This window comes from Corvus cornix, chromosome 5, assembly GCF_000738735.6.
Source record: "Corvus cornix cornix isolate S_Up_H32 chromosome 5, ASM73873v5, whole genome shotgun sequence".
Classification (NCBI taxonomy): domain Eukaryota; kingdom Metazoa; phylum Chordata; class Aves; order Passeriformes; family Corvidae; genus Corvus; species Corvus cornix.
The window spans coordinates 35,069,866-35,096,974 of NC_046335.1; the positions used below are offsets into that span (position 1 = coordinate 35,069,866).

Sequence of the window (27,109 nt, forward strand, 5' to 3'; positions counted from 1 at the left end):
GGGGAGGAGTGGAAAAGTAGTTTGGAAGACAAAACACTGTAAGACACCTTTTGTTAAAACAAGTGAAAAAGCAATTCATTTTGCATGCTATTATTTCCAACAAACTTAACTGACGGTCTGTTCACTCTCCTCCCAGTTTATCACAAAACACAGCACTACAGCACTTTGAATGGAATATATGACTAAAGGTAGCCTACCTATGCATTGTTCAGTCTCCGTATCTGTTGGAATGGTGAAGGATTTCTTGCATGCACCTGCATTAGAAAAAATTTTTTTCAAAGGAAATTATGAAATATAAGTTCCTGTAGTGCATAGTCCTTCATCAATACAGCTACATTTCTTAAAGCAGAAAAACGTGAAATGATGGATTTGTGGCAGAGAAGAGCAAAAGTATAACCTAGGATTCAAAAACATGACCTAGGAATCAAAACCATGTTGTTCTGGCTTTCACACTGACAGCAGACAAAAACAGCTTGGAAAGATCCTTGTTCATGTAACTGTGTCTCATGGAATGATGTGGCAGGGACAAAGGCACAGCATCACAAGTGAATCTAAACCATCTGTTAAATGTCATCATGCACAAAACATGTTACTTCATAAGCTCCAGATCCAGGCATTTAGATATTCTAGCTGGCATATCAAATAAAGAGTAGAAAAACCTCAAGCTAACAGAACAGAAATATTAGCCTTAATAAAAATGGTATGCAATTAATTCCTTGGTTCAGAGAAAAGCCAGAAGGGGCTTAGCAGACAGACACTGTGTGCCAAGACCTGTACTAAACTGTCTGATGTTTTGCAAAAGCATTTCAAAAGCCCTGTGGAGGACCCAGAGCTGGAATAGCTGATCACAACTGAGAGACCTAGTAAAGAAAAATAAACTTCTTGTTGCACTGGGAAAAATTCTGAAATCCTCAGAGCAAGGTGATGCCACTGTTATTCTAAATATCTGCTTAAAATTATTTGGAGCACAAACCCAAGAACTCAAGGCCTAAAGACAATCTACTTTTATAACAGTTTTATTCAAGTCTGTGTGCTCTAGTGTTGAGACAAGGCCTAGATCAGCATTACACTGTAATACAATAATTTTAGCCATTGAACCAAGCCTGCTTGGCATCCTTGGTTTACAATTTACAGTACATCCAAAAAAAGAGCAAAGAGAAAAGAAATCCCAAAACGTCAACAACTTTCATTAGCTCTTTGCTTCACTTAAATATTGTTCTAGAACATAAAATAATTTAATACAAAAAGAACTGTAATCCAAATACACATAATACATTGACACAGAACAGAGGAAAGATACAGTAGATTATGCACAAGAGTATTCAGTTGATGTGTTACCTACAGTGAAACAAACTGGACATTAATATAATTTAACTATTTAAGCCCAAGAGGGTCAGAGGCAACTAGTCCAGGTCACAAATAAAGCTTTTCAAAAAATAATGCAATCTTCTTTTCCTCTAAGCTTACTGCTGTACAGAAGTTAAAGGAAGGCTCCAATGAATCACTTTATTTGACAACATTTCATCACACAAACAAGAAAAACTTGGTGGCCTCTGTTATTTTACTCAATTCTGGGGTACAGTGCCATTTGGTAATGTAACTGCTTCATTGCAGGTTCTTCGGGCAAAACATACCTTCAGGCGCTACCTTCCATAGCAACGGACTTCTGAACACCATGAACGGAAGAGAAGACATACAGAGGTCTCCAAAACCAGACTGAAATACTTGAGCTGTAAGATGAATCCCAGTCCTACAGAGTTTGGAGTTCCTTATGAAGTACCCAATACCCTCCACACAGTGATTTCAACATAAGCAGGAACCATCCCATATCTCAAAGGATCAGACATGGGGGCATGATCTTACACTAGAGAAATCTACTCACCTGGTTATTCAGATTTACAACATTGTACCTAGGAAAGTCAGGTCACCGATTTTTGCATCTGGCTTGAAATAGAAGCAGGAGCAGATCCACAATTAATAAGGCAAAAGAAAGAAGTAGCTTATAAAAAGAGGGAGGAAATACATTCTCTGGCTAAGAAATTCTTGGACTTTCAAAGCCACAGAAGAGACATTGTTAAAAGCACAGGTATTTTCCCTGATTTTTCCACCACTGTTGCCTGCCCATTCCATATAAGCATCTCAAACCAGGCAAAATATCTCAGGTATTTCCAGCTTGTCCTGAATTTATGACAATGAAATCATAATATAGCAGCACAAAGTGCTGTGCTGACAGCTGACAGGCAAGAATCCTAGAACTCTAGTCAAAGTGGCGGATGTTGATCACTGTTGAACTTGTCAGGTCTATCCACCAGCCTGGAGGAATGCATTTGTAAAATAAGAAACACCTGAGAACAGGCCTCAGGTTAAACTGCCATTTGCACACACACAGCCTCCAGTCACCACTTACTGCCTCTTTACAGCTAGCAATCTGCTAATGCAGTTGTTGCTCTTTCACCCCAGGTCAGAAAACATTCTCAAAGCTTACCCTGCTTATGGTTAGAAGTAGCAGTCAAATAGGCATGGCATGTGCAGTCATGGAAAGGCCACAAGAGTCAGCAATCAAACCAAAGCATTTACCCAGCGGCTTGTTGAGGAACTTTCTCCTCAGGTTAATTGACTCTTTCCTCTGACAATCAAAGTAAAGAGCCTGGTCCTTCACAATCAGTCTCTGCATGACAATCCCCCAATTCAGATTAAAAGAGCTTTGCTCAATTGGGGTCTTGTGCATTTTGACCCACAAATACATTCCACTGACTTCAGTGATGTTTAAGTATGTGATGAAGAGCTTTCTGAATTGAGGCCTCTTCCCTTTTAACTTGAAAGTTAATTACCCTAAATACAAACTTTTATTACCAGATGTTCTTGGGTTTATGTGGTATTTATAACTGCCAAGCATGAAGGGCACCAGTGCCTTTAGGTGGATCTAGGTAAATTCTGCAGTACCAACCCAACCATCCTCCTAAGATATCTATGCTACAAAAAAATGGATCCTACTCTCTGCCAAGAGCACTGGCCAAATTCAACCAGTTCAACTGGCAAACACTCCTAAGTACGTTTTTTTACTTACTTTTTTTTTCCTGTGGCTATATCCTTTACAGTCTAGGGTATCTGGATGTTATAGTTGTCAAGACAACCTTTAAATTAGAGCAAAAGAAGAACTGATGGAGCAACAACTGCTTGAGATGCAGTGTGAAAAGTCAGCTCAGAGATACTAGCTGCTCTGTTCAGATACAAATGCTAACCCTGTTGACACTGTAAGAGCTGCTCAATAAAGCATGCAAGACTCAAGAACAAGCCTACTATGAATATCTGGGCAATCAGTGGAGGGTGACAACTGATTTTGTGACATTGACTGGGCCTGGGAGAAAACAAATTACCCAAGTTGAGAAGTGGCCACATTCCCAAATTCCAGCAGAACTCAAGGAAGCAGCTCTGTTCACCTCCAGATATAGTTAAGACTCAAGAAGCTCAGTGTTCAACTGAGGTATGCCAAACAGTAACCAGAGGCCAGGTTTGTTCTGAAACTTAATTGCTGTTAGCAGCATTCTTGAAAAACACCAGCATGTCTTCCTGCGCCATTATAACCTCTACAGCTAAGACCACAAAATACAGAAGATCAGGACATGGCTAGAGCAATGTTTCTTCTCTCTCAGACCCATATGCCTCTCCAAGACAAGGAGGCCAGCTTTATCCAACCTCAACATCTGTTCTTGAGAAAATGCTCAATCAAAACGATCAAGGTAGAATGGGAGACAGTGTTAATCAGTCAGAAATAGCATATATAAAATGCATTATTCTGGTCTTAATGTTGGGCTTTCAGTCACACTGTACACAATGTAGATTCTCACTAGCTATCCCGGCAACTAAAATTTGAACATGGACAAGATCCTAGAGATGTATTTCTGAGTAATGAAGGACCTTCCCCCTACCTCCCTCCATGATTGTTTTTCAAATTGCTTATTTTAAGCAAATACAACTTTGGCATTGCTCCTGCAGATTAGTTCTAAGCCCCCTTTTTCTAGCTGTGCGTCCATCTGACCCATCAGCTACAGACCTAACAGTAGCCCACTTCAAGCTGGGTTAATAAATCCACTACACTGCACACTAAAAATGTGTCATAGTTCCTTAATGTTAGTTCTATTGGGCTGCCTGCATATTATTAGCATTCAGATACAGGAAGGACTGTATTAGGAGCTGATACACTAGGAAAACAATACTGCAAATGCAGGAAAACAATCCGGATTGTGTATAGCTCCACTTTAAGAGCACATGAGAATATTATTTAAAAAAAAAAAATCTGTTTTGAAAAAAGAGACTATCACTTTTAAAAGCAGTAGTGACCAATATGAAATCATCACCTTTTTGTCTATGGACAATCAACTCTTCCACAGGTTAGAAACCATCAAGAAAAATGCCCCGCTTTGTCCTTTATTGTTTATTTTGGAGACATAAATATCCAAAGCAAGTATAATCTTCACTTAATAAGCTGGTTTTACTTTTCCATCAGGAATTTGCATGTGAAAAGCCAAATACAAGTTTGCCTCTGCCTTCCCATCTCATTCCAAGCTTAAGTGCTTACTTAGAGCAATTCTTACCAAAACTTAGACTTTCTTTCCATTCTATCTCGACAAATGAGGTAGTTCAGGGTAAAACAAACCAAACCAATCAGAAACTGGGTAAGTTGGATGGGGCTTTGAGTAACCTGATCTACTGGAAGGTATCCCTGCCCATAGCAGGGGAACTGGAACTAGATGACCTTTAAGGTCCCTTCCAACCCAAACCATTCTATCAAACTAAGTAAATGTACATTCCTCAGATTCTTCATTAGGACCCAGCTTACCGATGATGCCAACAGTTTACCAAGTAGCTAGTATTCCTCTGTCCTCTGACTTACATTAAGAAGGATAATTTCACTCTGTTATTTCCTGCCAACCCCCGCTTCCACTTCACCCACTTGTATCTTATGCTTTTAGCTCGGAAATCTTTTAGGCCAAAGGACGCCTGAAACGTGTATGGTTTTCTGCCTTACACTTGATACTATGGCAACAAGAATAAATAACCAACAAAGATGGGATGGGGCCAAAACCCTAATGGAGAGATAGGGAGAGGCAGTCATAGTGCAGGGTTCAACACAGGGGTGTAAATGGGAGGACACGAAATGTTTCCTGTGATGGTATTTGGCCTGATGTGCGGAGAACACAGTACTGAAAGCTACAGCTAGGAGGTCCCTCCAAAAAACCAACCTCAGGCCCCAGCAAGGAGACGTGCTGAGATGGAAGGCACCTCAGAATACAGGATGCACCTAACACATACATATATATATTTGAGAGGCCTAAAAACCAAACCAAAAATAAACAATATCCCCAAAGAAACAGAAAACCAACAAACAAAACCATAGAGTTCAAGAAGCCATTCTCAGTAGGAAAATGTTCCTGATCAGGAAAAGGAAGATTTTTCCCTTGTGTACAAAAGGAGATAAAATGTATTTCTTGTATACAAGCATTGATGAAGTGCTGAAGATTTTCCAGTTGCAAAAAACGGGAGATCCTTGTTAGAAATGAACAATAATAATTCCTGTAGCAACATCAGACCCACTACCCAGTCACCAGTGGGAAGTTACTTGTTCATCAAGCACACACCTCTTAGCCTGGGAGTGACTACTTTCAACATACAAAAATAAAGCTGATGTAGGTAATTTCAGAAGTTGTGTTCATCTTGGACCAGGGGCAAAACTGTTTAAAAAAGAGCACGGGAAAAAACAAAAGCAAATGCACATTTTAACTGCAGCATGACTTTCTACTAATGCATTCAATAGAGGGAGCACCAGAATAAGCCATAGATTCATTTCCATAATGCCTCATGAAACTGTGAAAGTAAGGTTAATGAGTTCTTGAGACTGTATTGTTTGTTAAACACCATTAAAAAAAAAGAGAAAAAATTTAACCCAAAAACTGGATTGAAAATAGAGGGGAAAAAAAGCAAATTTGGTTGAAGATCCTTTCTGTCCAGCTAGCTACCATGTTACTGGCTGTGCAAACCGCCGTATTCTAACATTAAAACAGTAAACTTAATAAAAACTGTAATAAGGCATTCTTTCCTATAGATACCTTAATTATATCATCAATCAAAGGTTTACAAAGTCTGAAAGTTATGCTCTAGGACAGAGAGTCATTTTGGTTCTTGTATTTGCTGTATTTATTGCTTGCTTGCAAATATGTTTTAACATGTGTCTATCCCCTCACCTTTAATATCCAGTTTTACCCAAGTTAGTCTTAAATGAGTTCAAAACATGGAAGCTAAGAAACTGTTCTGCAGTGACAGGATACGGATCAGAAATCTTTCCAAATGTAAATGCCCTTGATTCATACAAAAAAAACCCCAAAGCCAAAAGGACTTAAATCACTCTGCAAGATCTAACCCTTCTTATTCACCACAGAGTTGGTAAGAGTTCTTAAGAGTATCTCCAAAATGCATGGAAAAGGTTAGAGAGCAATAAGCATGTTTTCCAAGAAGAAAGATTTCAAAAAACCAGAAAGAAACAAACCTCTTAACATTAGCTTAAAATTACTTGCAAAAATAACAGGCTATCATTGAATTTTGGGGCACAGGAACAGGTTCGGTTCCATACATCTAATGAGACTGCAGCTCCCATATTCATCCCACAGAGATGAATAGGTTTCAAACAAAAATTAATCTCAAGATAGAAAGGTGACTCAAGGTGGGAGGTTTCCTGTCATGTTTTATTTAACAAAGCACTCCAGAGGCAGACTTTTCTTTACTTGACCATTACTGCCTCACCTTCAACCCAATGAGAGGTATCCAGTTTCATGACATTTCGAAGTAACATCTCTACACAGTATTGTCCACAATGTCTTAAGATAACAGCATGCTAAGAAGAGGAAGGCAACTACTCCCATTCCTAGAGGTACAGACAAACACTTCATCATAAAACCATGCCAAACCAGAACAGGTCTTTTCACATCAATAACAGAAAATTCACTTTAAAAATACTCATTTTGTTAGAAAACTATTACAAAAAGAGTATTTTCACTGAGGTTCCCTGCCCCATAGTGAATATCAACCCATTGTAATAATAATCTGGAGGGAAAATATGTATAAAAAGTTACATTTGCACCTCTGAAAATGATTGAAAGGAGATTAAGACCTACTTGCTGGTAAAACAGAGCACTGTGCAGTGCATAAGAAGCATCAGTATTAGAAAAGAATCCATAAATATTTAATCATCTTAGTTTTCACACAAAAGCTTTCTTCTCTCTACTTGTCCCACACTCAATTTCTATGAAACCAGTAAAAATGTATCCAAAAATCTGTCATTTTTTGCACTGGTTGCTATGTCTGTGCCTTCCCCCCAGTATTACAAGAACACTAAACAGGCTACAAGGATAGCAGATTTTGAAGGGCTAACAAGCTTCTTTCTATTTCCTAAATCAGCACATCAATTACATAAATTAGTTATATACTTTGCCAGCTGACTAAACAAAAATACAAATATATTTCTAAACCACAAACATTTCTCTCAGCTACAATCTCATTATTACTATCAGTTAAAAAACTGCCACTTCCTCTTTGTAAGGCCTGTAATCGAACACATTTTTCTCCATTCTTTTGTCATTGTTTTAATCTGCTCGGTGACTTTCATGTTATCTTTTTCTCATTTTCTCAGCCAAGAAAATGTGCAACTTATTCAGACATTTAGGAAACAATACATTTATTAGAATTTTTTTAAAGTAAGATTTTCACCATCTTCCTCAATAATACTACTAGAAAGGTAGGTCAGTGACCAATATTCTGACACTTTTGTTACCCTGAAAAATGGGAATACTAGCAACCAGTAGGAAAAAAAGATTTCTTGAGCTGACGGGCTCGTACCTTCTCACTATCTAGTGGACTATAGTCGATCACTCCTTTGGAGATTTGGAGCACCTCAGCTCCCACAATTGCAAAGGAAAAACCCCAAGAGATTAAGAAAGTAGAGAATTCAAGCCAGGATGGGACAGATGGATTTGAGAGAGGTTTTGACCTAGCTTAAACATGCACACAGACTCTGGGCCTTAGAGCACTGGCTGCAACAGCTTTTGGAGTGCATAAGGTAAAATACCTTGACAACTCTTTGTCTTGAGAGCCCTCACTCTGCCTGCCAGAGAATACCCCACCACCTACTGAAGTCAGGAGCCTTGTTTCCACAACTGACTCCTCTTGCCTGATACCTCAGGTTGGCTACTGGAAGACAGTTACGGGTGGATGCTCAAAGACTACCTCAGGTTAATTCACATGCTAGATTCAATGAAGATAACTGCACTGAAGAAGCATTAAAAAAAACCCAACCAAACAAGAACCACAAAAAAACCACACACCAACCAATATGCTTCTAACTAGTCTTTCTGGCAGCTTTGTAATAACAGTATCTAGTTTGCTAACCCTGACCTGGATCCTTGACTCTTGTCACCTGTCCTACCAAGTTATTTGATGTAGCAATGTCCACTTGGTATTAGAGAAGATGCTCTTTGGAGCAAAGTACTTCTCAAAGTTCAACCGCATACCACTTTCACCAACTGATTATATAGAAGGGGGAGAGAGGCAAGGGGGAGTTTAATACCTCATCCTCAACTTTCTTAAGCAAAAGAGGTGACAGAACAACTTGCCTTTACAGTTGTCTTTCCTGGGAACTTGACAGAAACCTTAAAAGTTCACCTGGTGAAATCAACTGGCCAGCTATTAGAAAGTTCAGCAGGCTGAGTTATATCAGTATGACCTAGAAAGGTGACCTCCCACTTCATGCACGTAAATGGATTTTAAAGATTTCTGTTCAAACTGAGCTATTCCAGGTGATGCCTTTGCAGAGCAGATGATACCCCCTATGATATTTATAATTATACCTTTTGGATAGAAAACATTACATTTCAGAACAGCTAATCTAGTTTTGTTCCAGACTTTTTAAAATGGTAAGGAAGACTATTAAAAATAGATTATTTTAATGTTCTTCTTTTAAGTCCCTCTGACACAGCCTCTTACTGAGATTACGCTAAGGTTGATTTATAGCACAATCAAAATTAGCAATCTGTTGGATGAGTTTTATCTTTTTGCTGGTGTCTGGGTCACAAACGGAGTTTTCAGAAATGGAAAGCAAAAGGATGCTTAAGAAATCAATAATGCTAAAGGTCTAAATTTAACAAAAGAGTCAGAAATGTAAGTTTTCTTTAAGTACCTGAATCCCACATCATAATACCTTGTCTACAGTCAGCAGTCTCTCCAGCTTCAACATCTAGTGTAGCACCATTAAGGCTAGCTCTAGAGCATTCAATGGGGAGGGCAGCAGAAAGTAATTCTGCCATTATGCATTTTCCATGGAATGTGACAAACAAGTAATATGTGACAAAACAAAACATACTGTAATTGCTTGAATAAAAAGGTGCACTTGACTAATGGGAACATGCTGGTTTCAGTCCTCACACAGAACTAAAAAGCCTTACGTACAGTTCTTCCCCACACATGCTGGTTTTTAAAATCAGGTTACAAACATCTAAACACGCAGCTTCTCTCTGCTGACAGCTGCAGGAAGTATTCGGCTCCACTGCCTTCACAACAGGACTGGACTGCCCCAACAGGCCGAGCACTGCATTGGCAGCACCGTCAAATGAATTATTTGCAACCAAATATCAGCAGCTTAGCAAAACGATCGCAGATCTGTACAAAAACAATGAACAGACATGCTGTACCCTGCAATAAAGCAGACTACTCTATTACACTCAAATAAAGGCCACATCCCTCATATATAATGCCAAATTTGGGGAAGACTGAAGCTCTCTTTACAGCCAGTAAGACATAACTGCAGTGGCACAGACACACTTTAAGTCTTTGTACAGAAAACTCTGAGCCACAGGCACACACTATTTGTGTGACTTCCTCCTTTCAGACAGGGGTCTCTTCTTGCTCCAGATCTAGGAGTGTTTTACATATTTGAACAAGAATAAAGTTTTACATGTCTATAGTGCCTTTCACTCAAAGATCTCAAAGGACTTTATACCTATTACATACGTCCCAACCCCTCCCCTTGTGAGGTAGGTATTATTCCTATTATTTACAGATGGGGAAATTCAGGCACAGAGGTTACATTATTTGCCCAGGGTAACACAGTGAGTCAGTGACAAAATAAAACAGAATCCAGATGTTCTGATTCCTGTTTGCACAATCCAACTACTAGCAAGCCTCATTTTCAAAACAGCCTTAAACAAGTACCAGTGTGCATAAGAACAGTCTTGGGTTTCATGGGTCACTCCTAAAAGGCGTAACAAAGGAGAAAAAAAATAGAAAGAAAAAAATATGGAAACACGTAACTTCTGCAAGCCAACACATCTTTAAAGAAAGCTTCTGCTAACTCCCCTGTCAAAGCTGAGGCAACTTGACTATGAGCCTGAGAAACAGGGTGGGGAAAAAAAGAGACTGATGGAACAAAAGTCTGAAACAAGAACAAGCTCAACAGCCATACCATAAGCTTTCATCTTGAAAGCACAGGGTCATAAAAAAAATAGGGCTGACAGGGACCTCAAGAGACCACTGAAGTTCATCCAACCTACCTTGAAGTCAGGATCAACTACATCTACTTGTTTCCAACGGTGTGGTTCACCTGCTCTCAAAGACCTCCACCAGCGGAGATGCCATGCCCTTCCCCTGCCATCTGTTCCACCTTACGCTACCACATGAGCAAAAGAGAATGAAGAAGTCTTAAGATGGCTACTTCTACTCTTTCAGTGGGGGTATGATGATTCCCAGGCCTGTCTAATGATCTGAATGTATTTCAGAGAAGGTAGTCTCCAGATATTTATTTGTTTCTGTTCTGGATTCCTTGGGAAAACATCAAACACTGATGTCTGCTGTAGTGTAATATTTGAGTTTTGAAAATACTGATTAATACCATGATAGAGACCAATATACTTACTGCAAGTGCCAAATTCTACAAGGTCATTAACAAAAGACTTTGATATGATAATTCTAGCTCATTGCAGATTCAAACTGCAGTAACAGGGCAGGGAAGACTACAGAAAAACCCCACAGCAAAAGTCAGCAGCTCAGAGTTGCCAAGTTTCACCCAAATGCAGACAAAAATCAGGCAGCTGACAACACATCTTCAGCAGAGACAGCACCATATGATCTCTGTAGCATCCCTCCATCTCATCTGTCTTCAAAGTGCATTCTCAGTGCAAAAAGTAGGATTGAATTTAGAGGGGCTCACTGTCCCCAGTGGTTTCATATTAAGACCAGAATTCTTGCTTGAGTTCATATGCTGCAGCTTTGTGTGTGTTAAGTTCACTTCTGCATAGCGGAATGGTGCTGTCCTGGCTCTGCCCCTCAGCATCTATGTCCAACAGTGTCCGCTCCTCTACAGGAGGACCCACCTGGAAAGGAAGCAGTGCAGGCAGTCCAGGTCTCTCTTCTACAGTGCTGCTGCTACTAGCAAAACAAGAGTCCAGATTGCTTGGAGTATCAGTACTTGAACTGTTGGCAGAAGATTCACCCTTGGCATTGCTGGGTGACACAAACCACCAGGGATCAAGCCGCTGCCGACTGGCTGCAGGACGTGGCCGGGGCAGGAACTCCAATGTCTTGGGTCTTTCCAGCGTGGGATCCTGCTGTGCATTCCATCGTCTCGGGGTTGGAGGAAAAACAAGGTTGGGGTCTGGCAGGCGAGGGACCTCACTTGGATCTTTGCTTGGACTAGGTGTTTTTAATACACCTATCCAAAACAGACAACGTAAGAGAAGAGGGAAACACGTTAGATGGCAATGCTAAGTGGTTCCTACAGATCTTAGTTCACTTTATGTACAGGGCATTTTCAAAGCAGAAAGCCTCCATTCAGAATCTACAAACTCCGTATCTTCAAGATTATGGCAATCTGAAGTGACTGGCTTCTTTACCCCTACCCTGTTCTTAACACATTTCAAGACACCTGTTTCACTGACCTGGAACAAGCATCAGGTTTTGATCATTCTCTCATGTGTTTTCTTCAATTTTCAGACTGGACAGCATGGATTTGACCTCCTAACAGAGGAGTGGACTCTCCAAGTCCTTTGGAGGGCACACTACCCACTAACAGCTTGAAACATGACACCTGTTTGCCATGAGCAGGACCAACTTCCTGGAAGAGTCACTTAACACTGCTTACTGCAGATGCTTCCTGGTTTCTTTTCATTTAGGGGTGGGCGTGGTATTTGGTTTTTTTTTTTTTTTTTTTTACAAACACAACGTAATTTGTACATGTTCATGAATACCATTTTAATGAATACTTTTCATCTGAATTAACCCACATTTTACTGCAGACTTCCATTCAAAAGACAACTTCATATTTTGTTTTACTTTTGGGAAAATGCTAATTAAATCAGATTTTAATTTATGATTCTAGTCCTTCCTTTTTTTGGTGACTTACTAGGGCAAGAACACAGTAAAACATCTTTTAAATTATGAAGTCACAGCCACTCAAAGGCTGCAACAGTGAGCACACCTACCCAGAAAGATCCCTCTTGTTTGCAAAGGAATTGGAGCAACAGTAGCACAGCCTCAAACTGTTTTATGGATCCCATTTTCACCTTAGAGATCAGAATTTACTCTGAAGTACAAACAAGTGTATAAAGGCAATGGAGATGAAATCCTGAGAAGAATGTGCAATATTTGTAAATTGGTACCATTTTTGTCTAAGAAACAATATTATGCTCTGCCTCACAGCATGGGGGGGCAGAGAGAGTTCTTTAGTGTAGACATGCTGGAACTGAAACCATTACTGCATTATTCTGTTAGCTATTTGTGTAAAGATGGCCTCCACAAGCAATTCTTGTGGGCTGGTCATCTCAACGAATGTATAAGCAACAAGTAATTATACTGCTTCTGTCTTTATTCTGAAGAGGAAAAGGAAGATGGCTGAAAACCTACCTGCTCCCAGTGCTCCAGTTAAACAGCTACCAGAAGGGCATCCACTGGTTGGGCATCCATTGACAACCAGTCCACCCCCTTTGATGGCCCCATCAGAAGGTGTGCGCCTGTGTCCACCTTGCTGGGTGTGGGAAGAGACCGTCACGTGTGTGGGAGTCAAGGACTGGTTGGGGTCCTGTTTGAACCTCTCGATCTGGACATTGACCAGTGGGTTTGTAATGGCTGGCAAGGGAGCCCTGACTGTCACTGGGCTGACAGGCATCTCATAAACCACAATCTCATCACTGTCTGAGCGCAGCAGGGACCGGGTGGAATTACATTCGGAAATGGAAGACAGGGAAAGAAGGGTGAGGGATGTGGATGGCTCGCCTAGCAACAACAGGGGATCTTCCTTCTTGAAGATCTTCCGGGAAGGTGGACTAGTGCTCCTGCGTGGGCGTCCAGCTCGCTGAAAAATGCTGTCACGCTTCTTCTTCTCTTCTTTGGGCACCTCTGGCTCTTCCTCAATCAGCAGCTGACACTTCCCTGCTTCTAAGAGATCAAAACCCAGGCCTGCAGCCGCCAGCACTGCTCCACAGCCAAGCAATGCAACCTCACATCGCTTGTGGTGGGAGCCGCTACGTTTGAGGCTGTTGGTGGGTGTCAGCTGTGGGGTACTCGTAGCAGAGTTAACAGGGGTGGACTCCTCATTGGCATCACTAGAAGGGCCATCCCACTCTTCATTCTTCTGAAATGGGATGCAGAGGTATGACTGATTGTGCACAGGTGAAGGGTGCACTTTGCCCTCTCCATTAAAACATTCACTGTCCTCATCATCTGGAAAGCAAATGAAAATAGACTTTGTATCAATGTAACATTTTCACTGGCAAATTTAATTGTCTCACAGATATACTTCAAAATAAGCTTCTCCTCAAAAGATGCAACTGCTCTCATCACAAACATCATTCATCAACTCCCAAATACTCACAGGCTATTGTTTCCAAAGCAGATAGGCTGAGACAAGTAACTGGAAACACTATCAAAGTGAAAGAAATTAGTGAAGCATTCACCCACTCGGGATTAATTGCAGAACAGCATTTCAAAAGCAACCTACACCTCAGTTACTTCTAGAGTAAATTTATGTGTTTGTGAGTCAGGACCAAAAGGTAGGAGAATTTTAAGGATTGCTCCTTGCAAGTGAAGGTGTAAGCATGCTGCACATGTAAATATCATTATACAGGAAATGAGCTGAGAGACAGCATGGAGCTAGGGGAGAATTAAGCTTGTTAGCTTGACAGAGGGAGAAGCACAAGCAGTGAGGTGAACAAGAAGAAAACCCAGAAGGAGAAAGTGGACACTTGACAAAGAATAAAAGAAAACCACATACCAAACAAAATGAAAACATTACTGTAAGGTACCAGGAGAAGGTCAGGAAAGAGGTTCATTCAAATGTGAATGGAAGTGGGGATGAGAGTACCAAGTTCAGGGAATTCCTTTACCCATCTCTGCTAAGCTGGTGAATCCTGGAAAAGCAGGTGCAGTTCTCTGGATCTTCCCAAGATTCGGTGCACTGGATGACCACTGCTTGCATCCTTCTACCAGAGCTTTCAGACTGAAACAGTAGAAGGATATGAGAAAATGTACCATGCTCACAACCAGTTTCCATTTTCCCCTCATATACTCCCTATTGATCTACTTAGGGTATGCATGCATCTATCTCAACTACACAGATCTGAAGTCCTGCCACAGCAAGAAATTTGCTGACATCTTTACAGCACCTTAAAATAGAGAAAAAAAAAAAGTCAAAAGGTCCCTCCTTCATTTGTTACACTGTAGCAGTCAAAAGGCCTCTGCTGATAACTAACGAGCTATGAAAGCAGAATAATAGAAGGCTCCACTACAAAAATCAGATGAAACATTTTCTTTTTAAATCAAGGCATCTTGATTTCTTTTGCAATCAATCTTACCATGGCAGGTAAAGAATAAATTGCTCAGCAAGGAGAGGGGAAAATACCTCCAAAAATGTTTCCATGTGAAACACAAATGAACAATGAATTCAAACATCACTCACTAATAAGCTAAAGTCACTGTAACAGCAAAGCTGTGTCTCTATATTATAAACCCCAATATTTTTCCTGTAGAGGAAACACTGTATTGAAGTACAGATAGTTAAAAGCACAAGTTCTAGATTACAGAAAAAAGGCAACTAAACTTATAAATCATGTCATTGTTTCTTTTACTTAAAAACAAACAAAGCCCAAGAGAAGAACCCAAACCCAAATCCCTAGTTTGACCTGTGTCTGAAGATATGTCACCAGGCTCCTGAACTTATTAGTAATCCCTATTCAAAGGTTTTCATTACCATCATCCTGCACTAGTTTCATGACATCAGACATGTATGTCAAGAACTTTGGTTAGCAGCACAACTTCCTGATGTATCAATATTGAAAGTTTTATTATTCATTTATCAACATAGTCCGAACTGGAAAATTTGGTGCCTTTCTCCACAAACATGAAACATTAGAGTGCTGATGAAAAGCCACACACACTTAGGATAGGCAGAAATTCCATGGAAGGAATAAAAAGATCTGCAGATTGACTGATCTCAACTGGAAACACAAAAGCATCGACTTGTTACCGAAAGAACAGAAAACTCAGAGATAAGCTCTCTTCCAGCTCCATTACTAGCTTGCATTGTTTTTTGGTAAGACATGTAATTCATTACCATCATTCCCTTAAAGAGAAAGGGAAATACAAGCATATATAAGTTACCTCTCATGATTCTTATTTTCCACCACCATCACTCTGCATTTCTAAGACAGCTTCCATTCCATGATTTAAAAATGTTATTATATTGGGGTATTTTTTTGCCTTGGTATGAGTTTTTCCTCTGCTCTCTACCCAATTGAGATGCTCTACTTGTCACCAAACTATACTGCAGCAATAGCAAGGCCACAGGATCTAAACTTGATTCAGCACATGATCATTTCGTTGATGACTGTGGTACAGACATTACAATAAAAGTATCCTGTGCAGTTCTCAACTGCCCTGCAAGTCCATCCTCATTAACCATTCTGGCCCTGCTGTGATCTTGAATCCAGACAACACAGCACTGAACCCTATTTGTCAAGACAAACAACCATAGGGTTTTATAACAGACATGCAAATCAGTGTGTGGGTCTGTTCTGATTTACTCCCTCCACAGCATACTCAGCTGTGTAACACAACACGCCAATAGCATACATTAGATCTAAATAACCCAGGTGTACAACATGCCTACCTAGGATACATACTATAAACAGAGATGCATATTAAGGGAAGCTGGTGAGTGAAGATGAACCACGTTAGCAGTGTGAACACCTCCAAAACTGAATCTCAAAGCTCTTACAATATGGGTAGAGAACTACTGAGGAAGGTGAGATTTCCAGAGAGCTGGGAAAACACATACTCAACTTAGTTTGCTTCCTCATGACTTCTCAGGGCAATCTTCCCTTGCAAAGAACAGACTGAAGATTTGCTGTTACTGTCAAAGTGCAGCTCAATCTGAACAGGAAGATAAATAGCTACCAGAATAATTTCAAGGCCTGCTATGTTTGCCTTAAGGTTATAAAATTTTCATCCTTCCCTTTTATTTTTTGCTCCTTCTTTTTTCCCTCAAATTACAAGCAGACCTCAAAGACCTGTCCAGAAGATTCCTGCACATCACCTTAATTAGGCAGTGGCGTGCATTGGAAAACAATTCAAAACATGCTGACTTAAGAGAATGTTCCTACTAGAGTCTGTCAGTGCCCTAAGGAAAGAGGAACTGGAATGATTTGAAAGCACTAGCACTTACACTGTATTTCAATCACCAACATAACAATTCAGGAACCTAAAAATTTCTCGCCTATAATCTATTTAGATTAACTAACCAGAAGGTTGTTACTTACTTTGCTGTATTATGATTGAGTGACTTTTCTGTTGCCTTTTTCTACTGGGAAGTCAAAGGCACCTCTTTGTAGGAATGGTAAGATGACAAGGTTTATTTGCTCAGCAAATTGCAAAAAACTTCCCTACAACTGTAAGACAGCATCTCTAATGTCTTAATAGCGTTCTGTAATACCATGTTAAGGCATTAGTACTGCTGTGAATAAAAAAAGTCTGTTGCCTACTTAGCTTGCAGATTTTAAGGGGTAACTGCTAAAGCATTTTAAGTCACATCCACTGTCACCTTCCGTAAAATTAGTAACCTGTGCAAAAAGCAGGGTGACCATCACCCGTGCCATAGTAAGTCTGTGACTAATCAATGCCAAGTTTAAAGACAATTAAAACTTCACAGTATATCTTTCAGAATATACTGTAAGATCACAAGTGAACTGTCACAGAACTAGTCCAACAAAAAGCTTCATCCAGTCTCTGCAATTCAGCACAACTCCCTTCAGCTGCTGTGCATATTCTTTATGTTCAAAGATAAATGGAGAAGTGTGAATAATCACTGTATCATCTTTTCATGACTGCCTTTACTTGATGTTAATTATAGGCCACTGCAATTTTCACAATGCTATTCTTGCATAAACTTGGCATTATCTCCTGTGAGGAATACATGGAAAGTGATAAAAATTATGAAGATAAAAGTTCCCTGGATCTCAAAGTCCCATAAGCAGCAGTAACAGCAGCACTTCTGCTACCAGAACAGCATTATGGAGAACACTTGAACTGGACCTCGCTATCCTAAGATGAGCTCTTCACTTTACCCCAATTTTCCCAGGGTTCAGTATTTGGGTCAGCCCTGTTTAATATCTTTATCTATGTCCTGGATGAGGGGATCAAGGGCACCCTCAGTTAGTTTGCAGTGACATTAAGTTGGGTGGGAGTGTTGATCTGCTGGAGGGCAGGAAGGCTCTGCAGAGGGATCTGGACAGGCTGCATCAATGATGAATCAAGGCCAACTGTATAAGGTACAATAACATGAAGTGTTGGGTTCTGTTCTGTTGACTTCGGTCACAACAACTCCATGCAATTCTACAGGCTTGAGGATGAATGGCTGGAAAGCTGCTTGGTGGAAAAGGATCTGGGGATGTTCGTCAACAGGCAGTTGAACATGAGCCAGCAGTGAGCCCAGGTAGCCAAGAAAGCCAAAGGCATGCTGGCAAGACTAGGGAAGTGATTGTTCTCCTGTACTCAGTGCTGGTGAGGCCGCACCTCGAATCCTGCGTTCAGTTCTGGGCCCCTCACTACAAGCAAAACACTGAGGAGCTGGAGCATGCCCAGAGAAGGGCAGTGGAGCTGCGGAAGTGTCTAGAAAGTCATACAAGGAGCAGCTGAGGGAGCTGGGGTTGTTTAGCCTGCAGAAAAGGAAGCTGGGGGAGATCTTATCACTGTCTACAAACACCTGAAATGAGGCTGTAGCCAGGTGGGGGTTGGCTTCTTCTCCCAAGCAACAAGTAACAGGACAAGAGAAAATGCCCTCAACTTGCACCAGGAGAGGTTTAGATTAATTATTGGGAGAAATTTCTTCAGTGAAAGGCTGGCCAGGCATTGGAATAGGCTGCCCAGGAAAGCAGTGGAATTACCATCCCTGGAAGTGTTCAAAAAGTGTGTGGATGTGGTACTTGGGAATATGGTTTACTGGCAAACATGATGGAGGCTACGTTAATGGTTGGACTCAAAGGTCTTTTCCAACCTTAAACATGCAATGAAATTTTATCTCCTTACCCTGTAAAATAAGAATTAAAAAATACTTAAAAATAGCAAGAACTAACTTTTGAGTCTTTAAAGGGAGCAACTCTGCTCCTTTTTAATTAAAGTCTGCAGTCTGGCACGATCTCAGCAAGGAGTGGTTCACTGTATGTTAGCCATACTGCTCTCTCAGCAACACTCTCGTGTTTCAGACACTCTGCAAAATGTGTATCTGTATCGAGTCTCCCTAGGAAAGATTCTGAATACTACAGAACATCTCAGTTGTAGAGAGAACAGAACCACAGTTTGCAAGCAACTCCATTCCAGCTGTCTGTGTCCAAAAGCAGTTGGTGCTTCAGACTGTACAATAATTAACAGAAAACAGAAGAGCTCTATTCCCAGAATTCTACCATGATTTCAAGGTAGAAGTGGTTTTTTCCAGCTTCAGTGATCTCCTGCCTTTCTACATAATTGATGATTGTCAAGCGTGACATCTGTTTTAATTCTGTAGAATGCTATCCTTCATTTGTAGGATAGGTAAAGCATAGGCAGCAGTCAAAGAAGCTTCTTCCATATTGTCCTGTCAACATGTCTTGAGCACCTTAGAGAGAGAACATATTTTAATAGATCCAGGCCCTCTTGCAGAGGGTAACAATAGTGATGCACTATGCAAACATCAATTTTTCAGGCATTTCACACCTGAACACACAATAGTAAAGATAAAGATTATAACCAGCTATTTTATTTTCCCTGCTAAAAAATATGGCAAGAGTCAAACCATCAATTTATCAGGGGGAAGATGCTCAAACTCCACTAAAAATTACCAAGCATTCAAAATCTTTTAGAAGGCCAAAAAGTCCTATGTTTAAAGCAGCATTCCAGCAATGATTCACTGGAGTCCTGGTATAAATAATTCACACACACAAAGAAAAAAAAAAAGATGCCACAGAACGATGACCTATAGAAACAGAGGTACAACCTGTATCTCTGCAAAAATCACTTTCAGGATTGATTCACTCAAGGTACATGTCCTTTTCAAAAGACTGAAGAGAAGATATTTGCTTGGCTTTATCAGATACTTTTTTATATAATAGCATCTAAGACAAGAAAAAGCATATCTGAGAATTTTAAGAGAGAAGCAGTTTCAGATATGATACAAAATTGCAGAAAGCTGAGCCTTAAAACAGAGAAAACCTACTAGAGAGAGTTTTGTACAGCTAAGAAGTCCAACTGCTTACAAATACACCTAATAACTTAATAGCAGACAGTGAAACATCAGTCACTAGCAAAGGAACTGAATGCAGTTTTCTAAACTGTTCTGAATCTCTAACATCTCTGGTACAGGAAATAAGTTTGGAAGCAGAAAAGTGTTTGCAAGCAGATAGGCAAATCTCCTGTGAGCCAGCTCATGACCAGTTTTAGAACCTGGACACGAGTTGCCTCCAGGCCCTCTCTTACCCCTCTTCTCCTGCACCTAGCTCCTTGTGACAAAGTGAGCTTGGTCCCCAAGTGCGTCCCTTTTTCTTCTGGCCTCTCTTCTCTTCTTCCTCTCCTTCCTCCTTTGGAAGGACTGAGCTTCGTCCCCACGTTTTACTGCTTTCAGCAGGTGTCACTTCATAAGTGGAAAGAACAGTGGAAAATGGGAAAGAAAAACAGATACAAAAATTAAAAATAATTGGTTCCACGGCAACATAAAGAATAAAACATAGACCAGAGCAGGAATAGTAACAAAAGTGATTTTGCCATAATTCTGACCATTTATCAACACAGATCTAACAACCAAATGCCAAATAAAAGCATTACCTAATCCTTTCAAGTATAGGTAGCCTCTCCAGCTTTATTCCATCACTAGTTTTCTCTTTAGAACCACCAGTTTGAAACCAAATGCACAAATGCAGGGCTATCCATTACAAACACTACACATTAGTTAACATGACTTTCATAATTCTAATACATGTATGTCTGCCTAATCCTGTGTTATAATGGGAACACTGTTTGCATGACAAGTGCCCCTGTTCTTATTTCCTTAAAACAGTCACTTAATACACTATAGCGATGTTTCACAGATCTACTCTGCAAATTAGTATTTTTAAAAATTAACTTGTACACCTAAGGAACATATTTTCTATAAAAACAGCAGTATTTCAAGAACGTGGGCAAGTATGGTTTTGGCTCCAAAGGAGGTGATACTCCCCCCATCACCAAGACACTCCATTTGTCTCTCTAAATGCATACATACAAGACACAAGGCAAACATTTTAGGTACTTTCTTTAACAGTCCTGTCCTAGATATGGAATCTTGGCATCTTACCACACTGACAGACTGCACATTCCCCAAATTCAATACTACATTGAGGTCCTTACACTGTATGGCCCTGAGTCTGGGAATAATGGTAGGACTTGCAGGAGGGCTGGAGCAGCTACTGATTAAGCTTTTCCTTTTGTCCATTGTTGGAGAAGCCTGCACAGTGAATTTATGCTGAAAATCTGTTTAGAAAAAGAAAAAAAAAATAAAAGCAGAAAGACACAGTTAAAATTATCTTTTTTTTTTTTTTTTTTTTTTAATGTAAGAAAAAAAAAATTACGGTAACTTTCAAAGAGCACATGTAGATCTATGTAGAAATGAAGTTTTACAGCTAATTGCTATTTGCCCATTGTACACACAGAATTCAGAACAAAGATGTGCACTCAGCCCTGAAAATGTATCTTCTCAGTGTATGTGTGAAACACATACACACACAGACCTTGTGTTGACTGACATGCCAAAGTACATCCCTGTATAAATCCATGCACCCTACCTTTTAGTTTATTAAGCACCACCAAAAATAGGCATTTGCAGACCAAAAGAAAGGCATAAGTAACATACAAATTTTATCATAGTTTCTCTTCTGAACAGCCAGTGTCTCCCAGAAAAAAAAGAATATAGTGCAAGTCATCATCCCTGATGTAATGACGAACACTATGTGATTTACAAACCCCACGCTTTTTGTTTTCTACAAATTTAAATGTGCACAAAGGATCTGCAGTAGAAATGCTAAGAATTCAGTATTTCTGCACATCATCTTCACTCTCAAGAGTGACTTCGTCAACACCTTACTAATATTTAACATTTCTTCCAGAAGGGTGGTATTGGAAGTCACTTGCACGTTAATAGGAGTTCATGTATGAATTAACAATCTAGGTATTGTAGTCTCACAGTTATCAATGTATTTTTGGTGATTTTTAGATTCCTACACCAAAAAAATCCAGTAGATTACAGTTTCTCCTGCAGCATTATGTAAAATATTCCCAGAGCATGAACCTCCATCATTTTCTATGTACTTCCTTTAAAAAGCTGATTATTTTGCGTATTAACATGTTAAACTGCAACCACATTTTTACAATAAACCATATACAGCCAATGACTAACAAACATGTAACATCTCAAATTTACTTCTGGCCTTCACCTTGGGACTTTGGGCAATGCTAGCCACAAGAGCATTAAACTTAGTTTATTGATCCTGACGAGGTATGTTTTTCCCAAAGTCCATCAAATCCTTTCTAATGCGTAAGGGTCACTCGTAAGGAACTCTCAAATCTACAGGTTGCTCCCACTTCACCTGGCACAGCCTGACACGGCACCAACCTGAAGGCAAGCTGATATGATTGCCGTCCTTTAACTTGAGCCGGTTCCTCTTGAACTTCCCCATGCGTTTCTTGACCCGAGGCTTCTCCTGACACAGCTGGTGGATGATAATGTTGAGCTCCCTTTCCAGGATGTCAATCTCACGTTCTGCCAGCTCTTGTTCCCGCCTTCGTAGCAGCTCCTCATGGTTCTTTTGTTCAACAGCAGCACGAGTCAGCTCTTCTTCCCATGTGCGCAGCTCCTGCAGGGAGATAAGTAGAAACAAAAGGCTACCTTGTGACCTGTGGGTTAAGACTAACACTACCTGTTCTGAAGGTACAGCTACAATGACTTGTGCTCACAGAACTGCTAACACCATTGGTTAAAGGCTCAGCTGAGAGCCAAAAACATTCCTCAAGGACTTCAATGCTTGCCATTCAAGGCCCCTCGTACCAGTATTAAAAATCAGACATAACCACCTGTGAAGCCACACCTGAAATCCTGTGTCAAATTCTAGGCTCTCCAGTACAAGACAAACATGGACATACCGGAGCGACACTGAACTGTGCCGTAAATCAAGTCCCTCCTGATGGGAGAGAATTTACTGAAAGTCCTTGCAAGGAGTTTCAAAGAAAAGCGAGACTTTTCCTTTAGTTTCAATGCTTCCAGATAGTTGTTTATTAAGTCTTATCAGAGGAACGGAGCCACTAGTGTGACCCAGGTACAGCATAGAAGACAGAAAAGCAGGAGTGAGCTCAATTATCAAGATTTACACAGCTTTTAAAGATATTTTAACCAATAGTTACTAAAAACATATATTATTTTCACTTTCCTACCAATTATTCAGTAACACGGGCAGGAACTGCGGAATTCTCTATCCAATCATTCCAAACTACTTTTACTGCAGAACATGGAGTAGTAGAAGAAGGAGAAGAAGGTTTAGAGAACAATAACAATCTTCCATTCTGATATTTTTTTACTCTTACCTATTTACTACAAAGAGAAGCCCAAAACCTCTAAATTTTTCACCCTGTGACAATCTTACACAGTAGTCTATCACCTAATTCACACCACTGTATTTTCTAGTTGTTGTCTGATTGTTGGTAATTTTTTCCAAGGTTGGAGGTTAAAACAGTGTTGTTCAGGGGGGTAAGAACCGTTAAAAACAGGCAGAGAAATATTCTCGGCACTCTGGGTTCCTACACAGAGAGATTCCAATGAAGGGCCATGAAGGTTGATTAAGAGACTGGAGCACCTCTCCTACGAGAAAGGGCTGAGACATAGGGGACTGTTCATCCTAGCACAGAGAAGGCTTGGGTGGAGTGAAGGGGGATCTTACCAGTGCATATAAAAACCTGAGGGAAGGGTGGCAAAAAGATAAAGCCAGGCTTCCTTCAGCAGTGCCCAGCGATAGAACAAGAGGCAATGGGCACACACTGAACACTTTTTTACTGCATTACTGAGCACTAGCACAGGTTGCCCAGAGAGGCTGTGGAGCCTTCCTCCTTGGGGATACTCAAAAGCCATCTCGACATGGTCCTGGCAAAGATGCATATGGCAAACCTTTCAATCTATCCCTTGCTGACAAAATAAATTAACTGAAACTGTCCTTGAAATCCCAAAATCCCACTGCGCTCCTTTCCAAGGACAAAAGAATTCAGCACTCAGAGTAATTTTCTTCAGCTGGCCAATTCCAGTGCAGAAGGTAAAAACTGAAGAATTAAAGTTAAACTTCAGACAGATAATCAGACAGATTTTAGTTTAGATGTTTTTAATAATGTCATTGTTACCTGGCTCATCACTGGGGAGACTTGGTACATTTTACTCAATAGGTGAACAGCATATAAAATTATTTCTCCATTGCTAAAGAGGAATACAGTACTCAGCCTGAGAGCAGTGTAATTAGTATTGTTTGACTGTTTGTCTGTTAAGTTTCTGGTTTTCAAAAACTGTTCCAATACAGTTATGCCATGGGACAACAGTAGCAAGGAAATGCCTATAAGCCAATTTATTTTTCCCAAAAGCTACTATAATAGGTGAATAGAAATGTTTTAAGTATTGTTGTAGAAGTTGACTTCTTTCCTCTGATCCAAAGTCTTCTTTTCCTTCTCTCTGCCTCCTAAACCCAACCTCTGAGCCCAAATCAAGGTGGTTGCTTATTAAGAGTTTATTTTCAGGCAAGAGAATGTGAACTTACAAATGTATTATTACGCTAGTGATTTTGCTGCAGTTTTTCTTACCAACAACTAAAGACAGTCTCTGTAAAGACCTTAAATTAGATGCAGCGAGCTGTGCTTTCTGCAAGTATGCTAGAAGAAAACTTCAGCTTTTTCACATCTCCTCTTCAAGGCTGTTGGTCACCATTCCTGTTATTCCTGCTAGCATTTTTGTTTCCTACTATTTACCCAGATGGACTTCAGTTATAGCAGTTACTGGATCCTTCCCCTGGTAGCACTCATGTTTATTAAACTCTATGCATTTTGGTTGTGCTCAAAACCTTGAAAACGCAAACCCAGCAGAACCAAAGCTGCAATGTTTACTAGAGTATATATGCTGAACCTACCCCTCCTACATCTCCTGTTAACAGCTTTCATTGGGTTTCTCAATTAAGATGGTAATAGTGAGACAGTTACCAAATGCACTAAACAATCAAGATAATTCATCACAGCAATTTGCACAGAGTATAATGGAAGCTCACTACAATATTAGAAAGAGCAGCAGCTCAGGATACGGATATTTAATTTTCTTGTGATTCTACCCTTGTGCGCATCATAACCTGTCACTGATTCACGGACTTAATACAAGCTCCAGTAAAGCACAGACAAAATTAGCTCTGGGATGCACTAAACAATAATCCCTGTTTGAACCACGAAATGGGGAAATTACAATCCAGAGAGCACAAGCAGGGAGCATTGTTCTCTACTTACCTTTTCTTTGGCTCTGAGCTGATCAAACATCTCTTGGATCTCTTGTTTCCAGTCTTCCTGCAGGGAGTGGAAGGAATCTTTGGGCATTTCAAAAAAACCAGACTCTTCTATGGCAGTAAGATGGTCTAGGATAGTGGCAAAGGAAGGTCGTGAGTGTGGGTCAGGGTTCCAGCAATCTAGAACAGAACAAAGACAAGCAACTGTCAAGGATCTCTAAGTATGGAGGTCTGAGAGGCTGGATAGTACTTTACTGATCCCCAGTGGCTAAGAGTGGCATACACACCATCTGTGTTACTCCATCTTTCCCACTGCCCACTTGCACTGACTAATGTCAAGTATGGAATTCATGCTTTCATGTTTATACAATATCCAACAGAACTTCAAATCTTGAACTACCTAATTATCTAGGTCTCTGGGTTCTATTGCAATAATATGTCAAGTAAAATACAGGCTTATTCATGGTACAGAAGGTTACATCTTACAGCATTTTTAAAAAATAACAAATAATTTCCTTAAATATTTTGCTTTAAGATGCACGTATGTGCTCACAGAGTAGAAATACTATGCAGGATTCTTGCAAACACTTATTTTATCATAGTTACACTGCAGAGTTAACAGCCATACTGCAGCAGGACGATCTCTATCAGGGTTTTTTTCTAATGCCAAACTCTAATACTAAGCTGAGTCATTATGAATCTTTTCTCAGAATAGAAAACCTCTCCTGCAAAGCAAACTGGGCATAACTTGACTGAAAATAAGAGATTTAAGTAAATAATGACATCAAATAGTGCATTTAGAGTTTTCCTGTTTTTACAGGTCCTTTTTTACTATTTGAGAGAAAATTAATCAGACTTTTTTCTTTTGCTTTTAGGCAAAACCACAGATAAACAAGTTTATTTCATTTACAATCTAATGCAATTACTTAGCCAGTTACAGAGCTCTAAAAACACAGAACTGAAGGTAGCCGTCTTACCACATAAGGCAACTCAATGAGCAACAGTACAAAAGGAAATGTTTTACAGCGAAGGGAACTGAACATTGAAAACAGAAACAGAAAATAATACAAAGTAACCCCTCAAGCTACAAACAATCCCCCAAACCATTATGTCAATACGTTTGATTTAACAACACTTTTGAATAGGAAATTCACACTCATTCAGTCCTCCCTCCTACTTCCCCCTCATTTCTACTCCAGCAGATAACATCACTTTCTCATTCTATGTTGTCCTGTACCTACGCTTACACAGGTTCCTGTTCAACAAGTGTCCTTACTCTCTTTTGTACTGCTAGGTGCCTGCATGCCAAAACTCCAGAGCAACCAAAGAGAAAAACTTAACATTCACATGTATTTGTAAGGAACACACCTTTTCTGTATGAATGGAAGTAACTAACACATGAGTCTCTCTCATCATACAGCACTGCTCTGCATGGTCACTGGATTTACAAGACACACATTACTGCAGCACAAGACAAGAGTTATAAAAGCGTTCTAAAAGTTTTCTAGACCTTGAAGTCAGAAAAAAGGGAACATTCTTAAAATATTTGGTGATGTCCTAAAAGACATTCATTCATCAGTTTTGTGAACTGAAGTACGCCAAGGGGCAGCTGTAATTAAAAATAAATATCACTTCACAAAACCTGTGCAACAGCCAAGGCTTGGCTCTGCAGGTCTTTCCTTCGATTTTAGCGTTACTGAGATTTTGCATTTGGGAGCTTTGTTTTCAAAACTGTGGGTATCAAGCTGGAATGCATTTGTGTTTATAGCTTTCAATTTGCTTCTTTAGAGAACTGAGGATGTTAAAGAGTGCTCTGACGATCCCCTGCTGCTGGCCAATTAGTAGCAATGGGTGTTACAGCCAGACTGTCAGTGCCATAATCCCTGTCTCTTTACCTCAGGTTTTAAGCATGGCAAAGCAAACATGACCCAAAGTACAACAAAATGCTGCAACCAGCCAAATGCATGAATGAGTGAACAGGATAACTAGCAGGTGGCCCGTGG

At 40.1% G+C, this 27,109-nt stretch overlaps 1 protein-coding gene across 1 annotated transcript in view; it reads right to left on the reverse strand.

The window, feature by feature from the left end:
* Positions 1-1,000: 1,000 nt before the first annotated feature.
* MAP3K9 (mitogen-activated protein kinase kinase kinase 9) overlaps positions 1,001-27,109 on the reverse strand; it is a 63,207-nt gene continuing 37,098 nt past the window's right edge. Inside the window, 7 exon segments of the mRNA XM_039552906.1 lie at positions 1,001-11,752; positions 12,943-13,758; positions 14,421-14,533; positions 20,038-20,191; positions 20,944-21,066; positions 22,205-22,445; positions 25,111-25,286. Of these exon segments, the coding sequence (XP_039408840.1) occupies positions 11,271-11,752; positions 12,943-13,758; positions 14,421-14,533; positions 20,038-20,191; positions 20,944-21,066; positions 22,205-22,445; positions 25,111-25,286 (2,105 nt within the window). The 3' untranslated portion in view covers positions 1,001-11,270.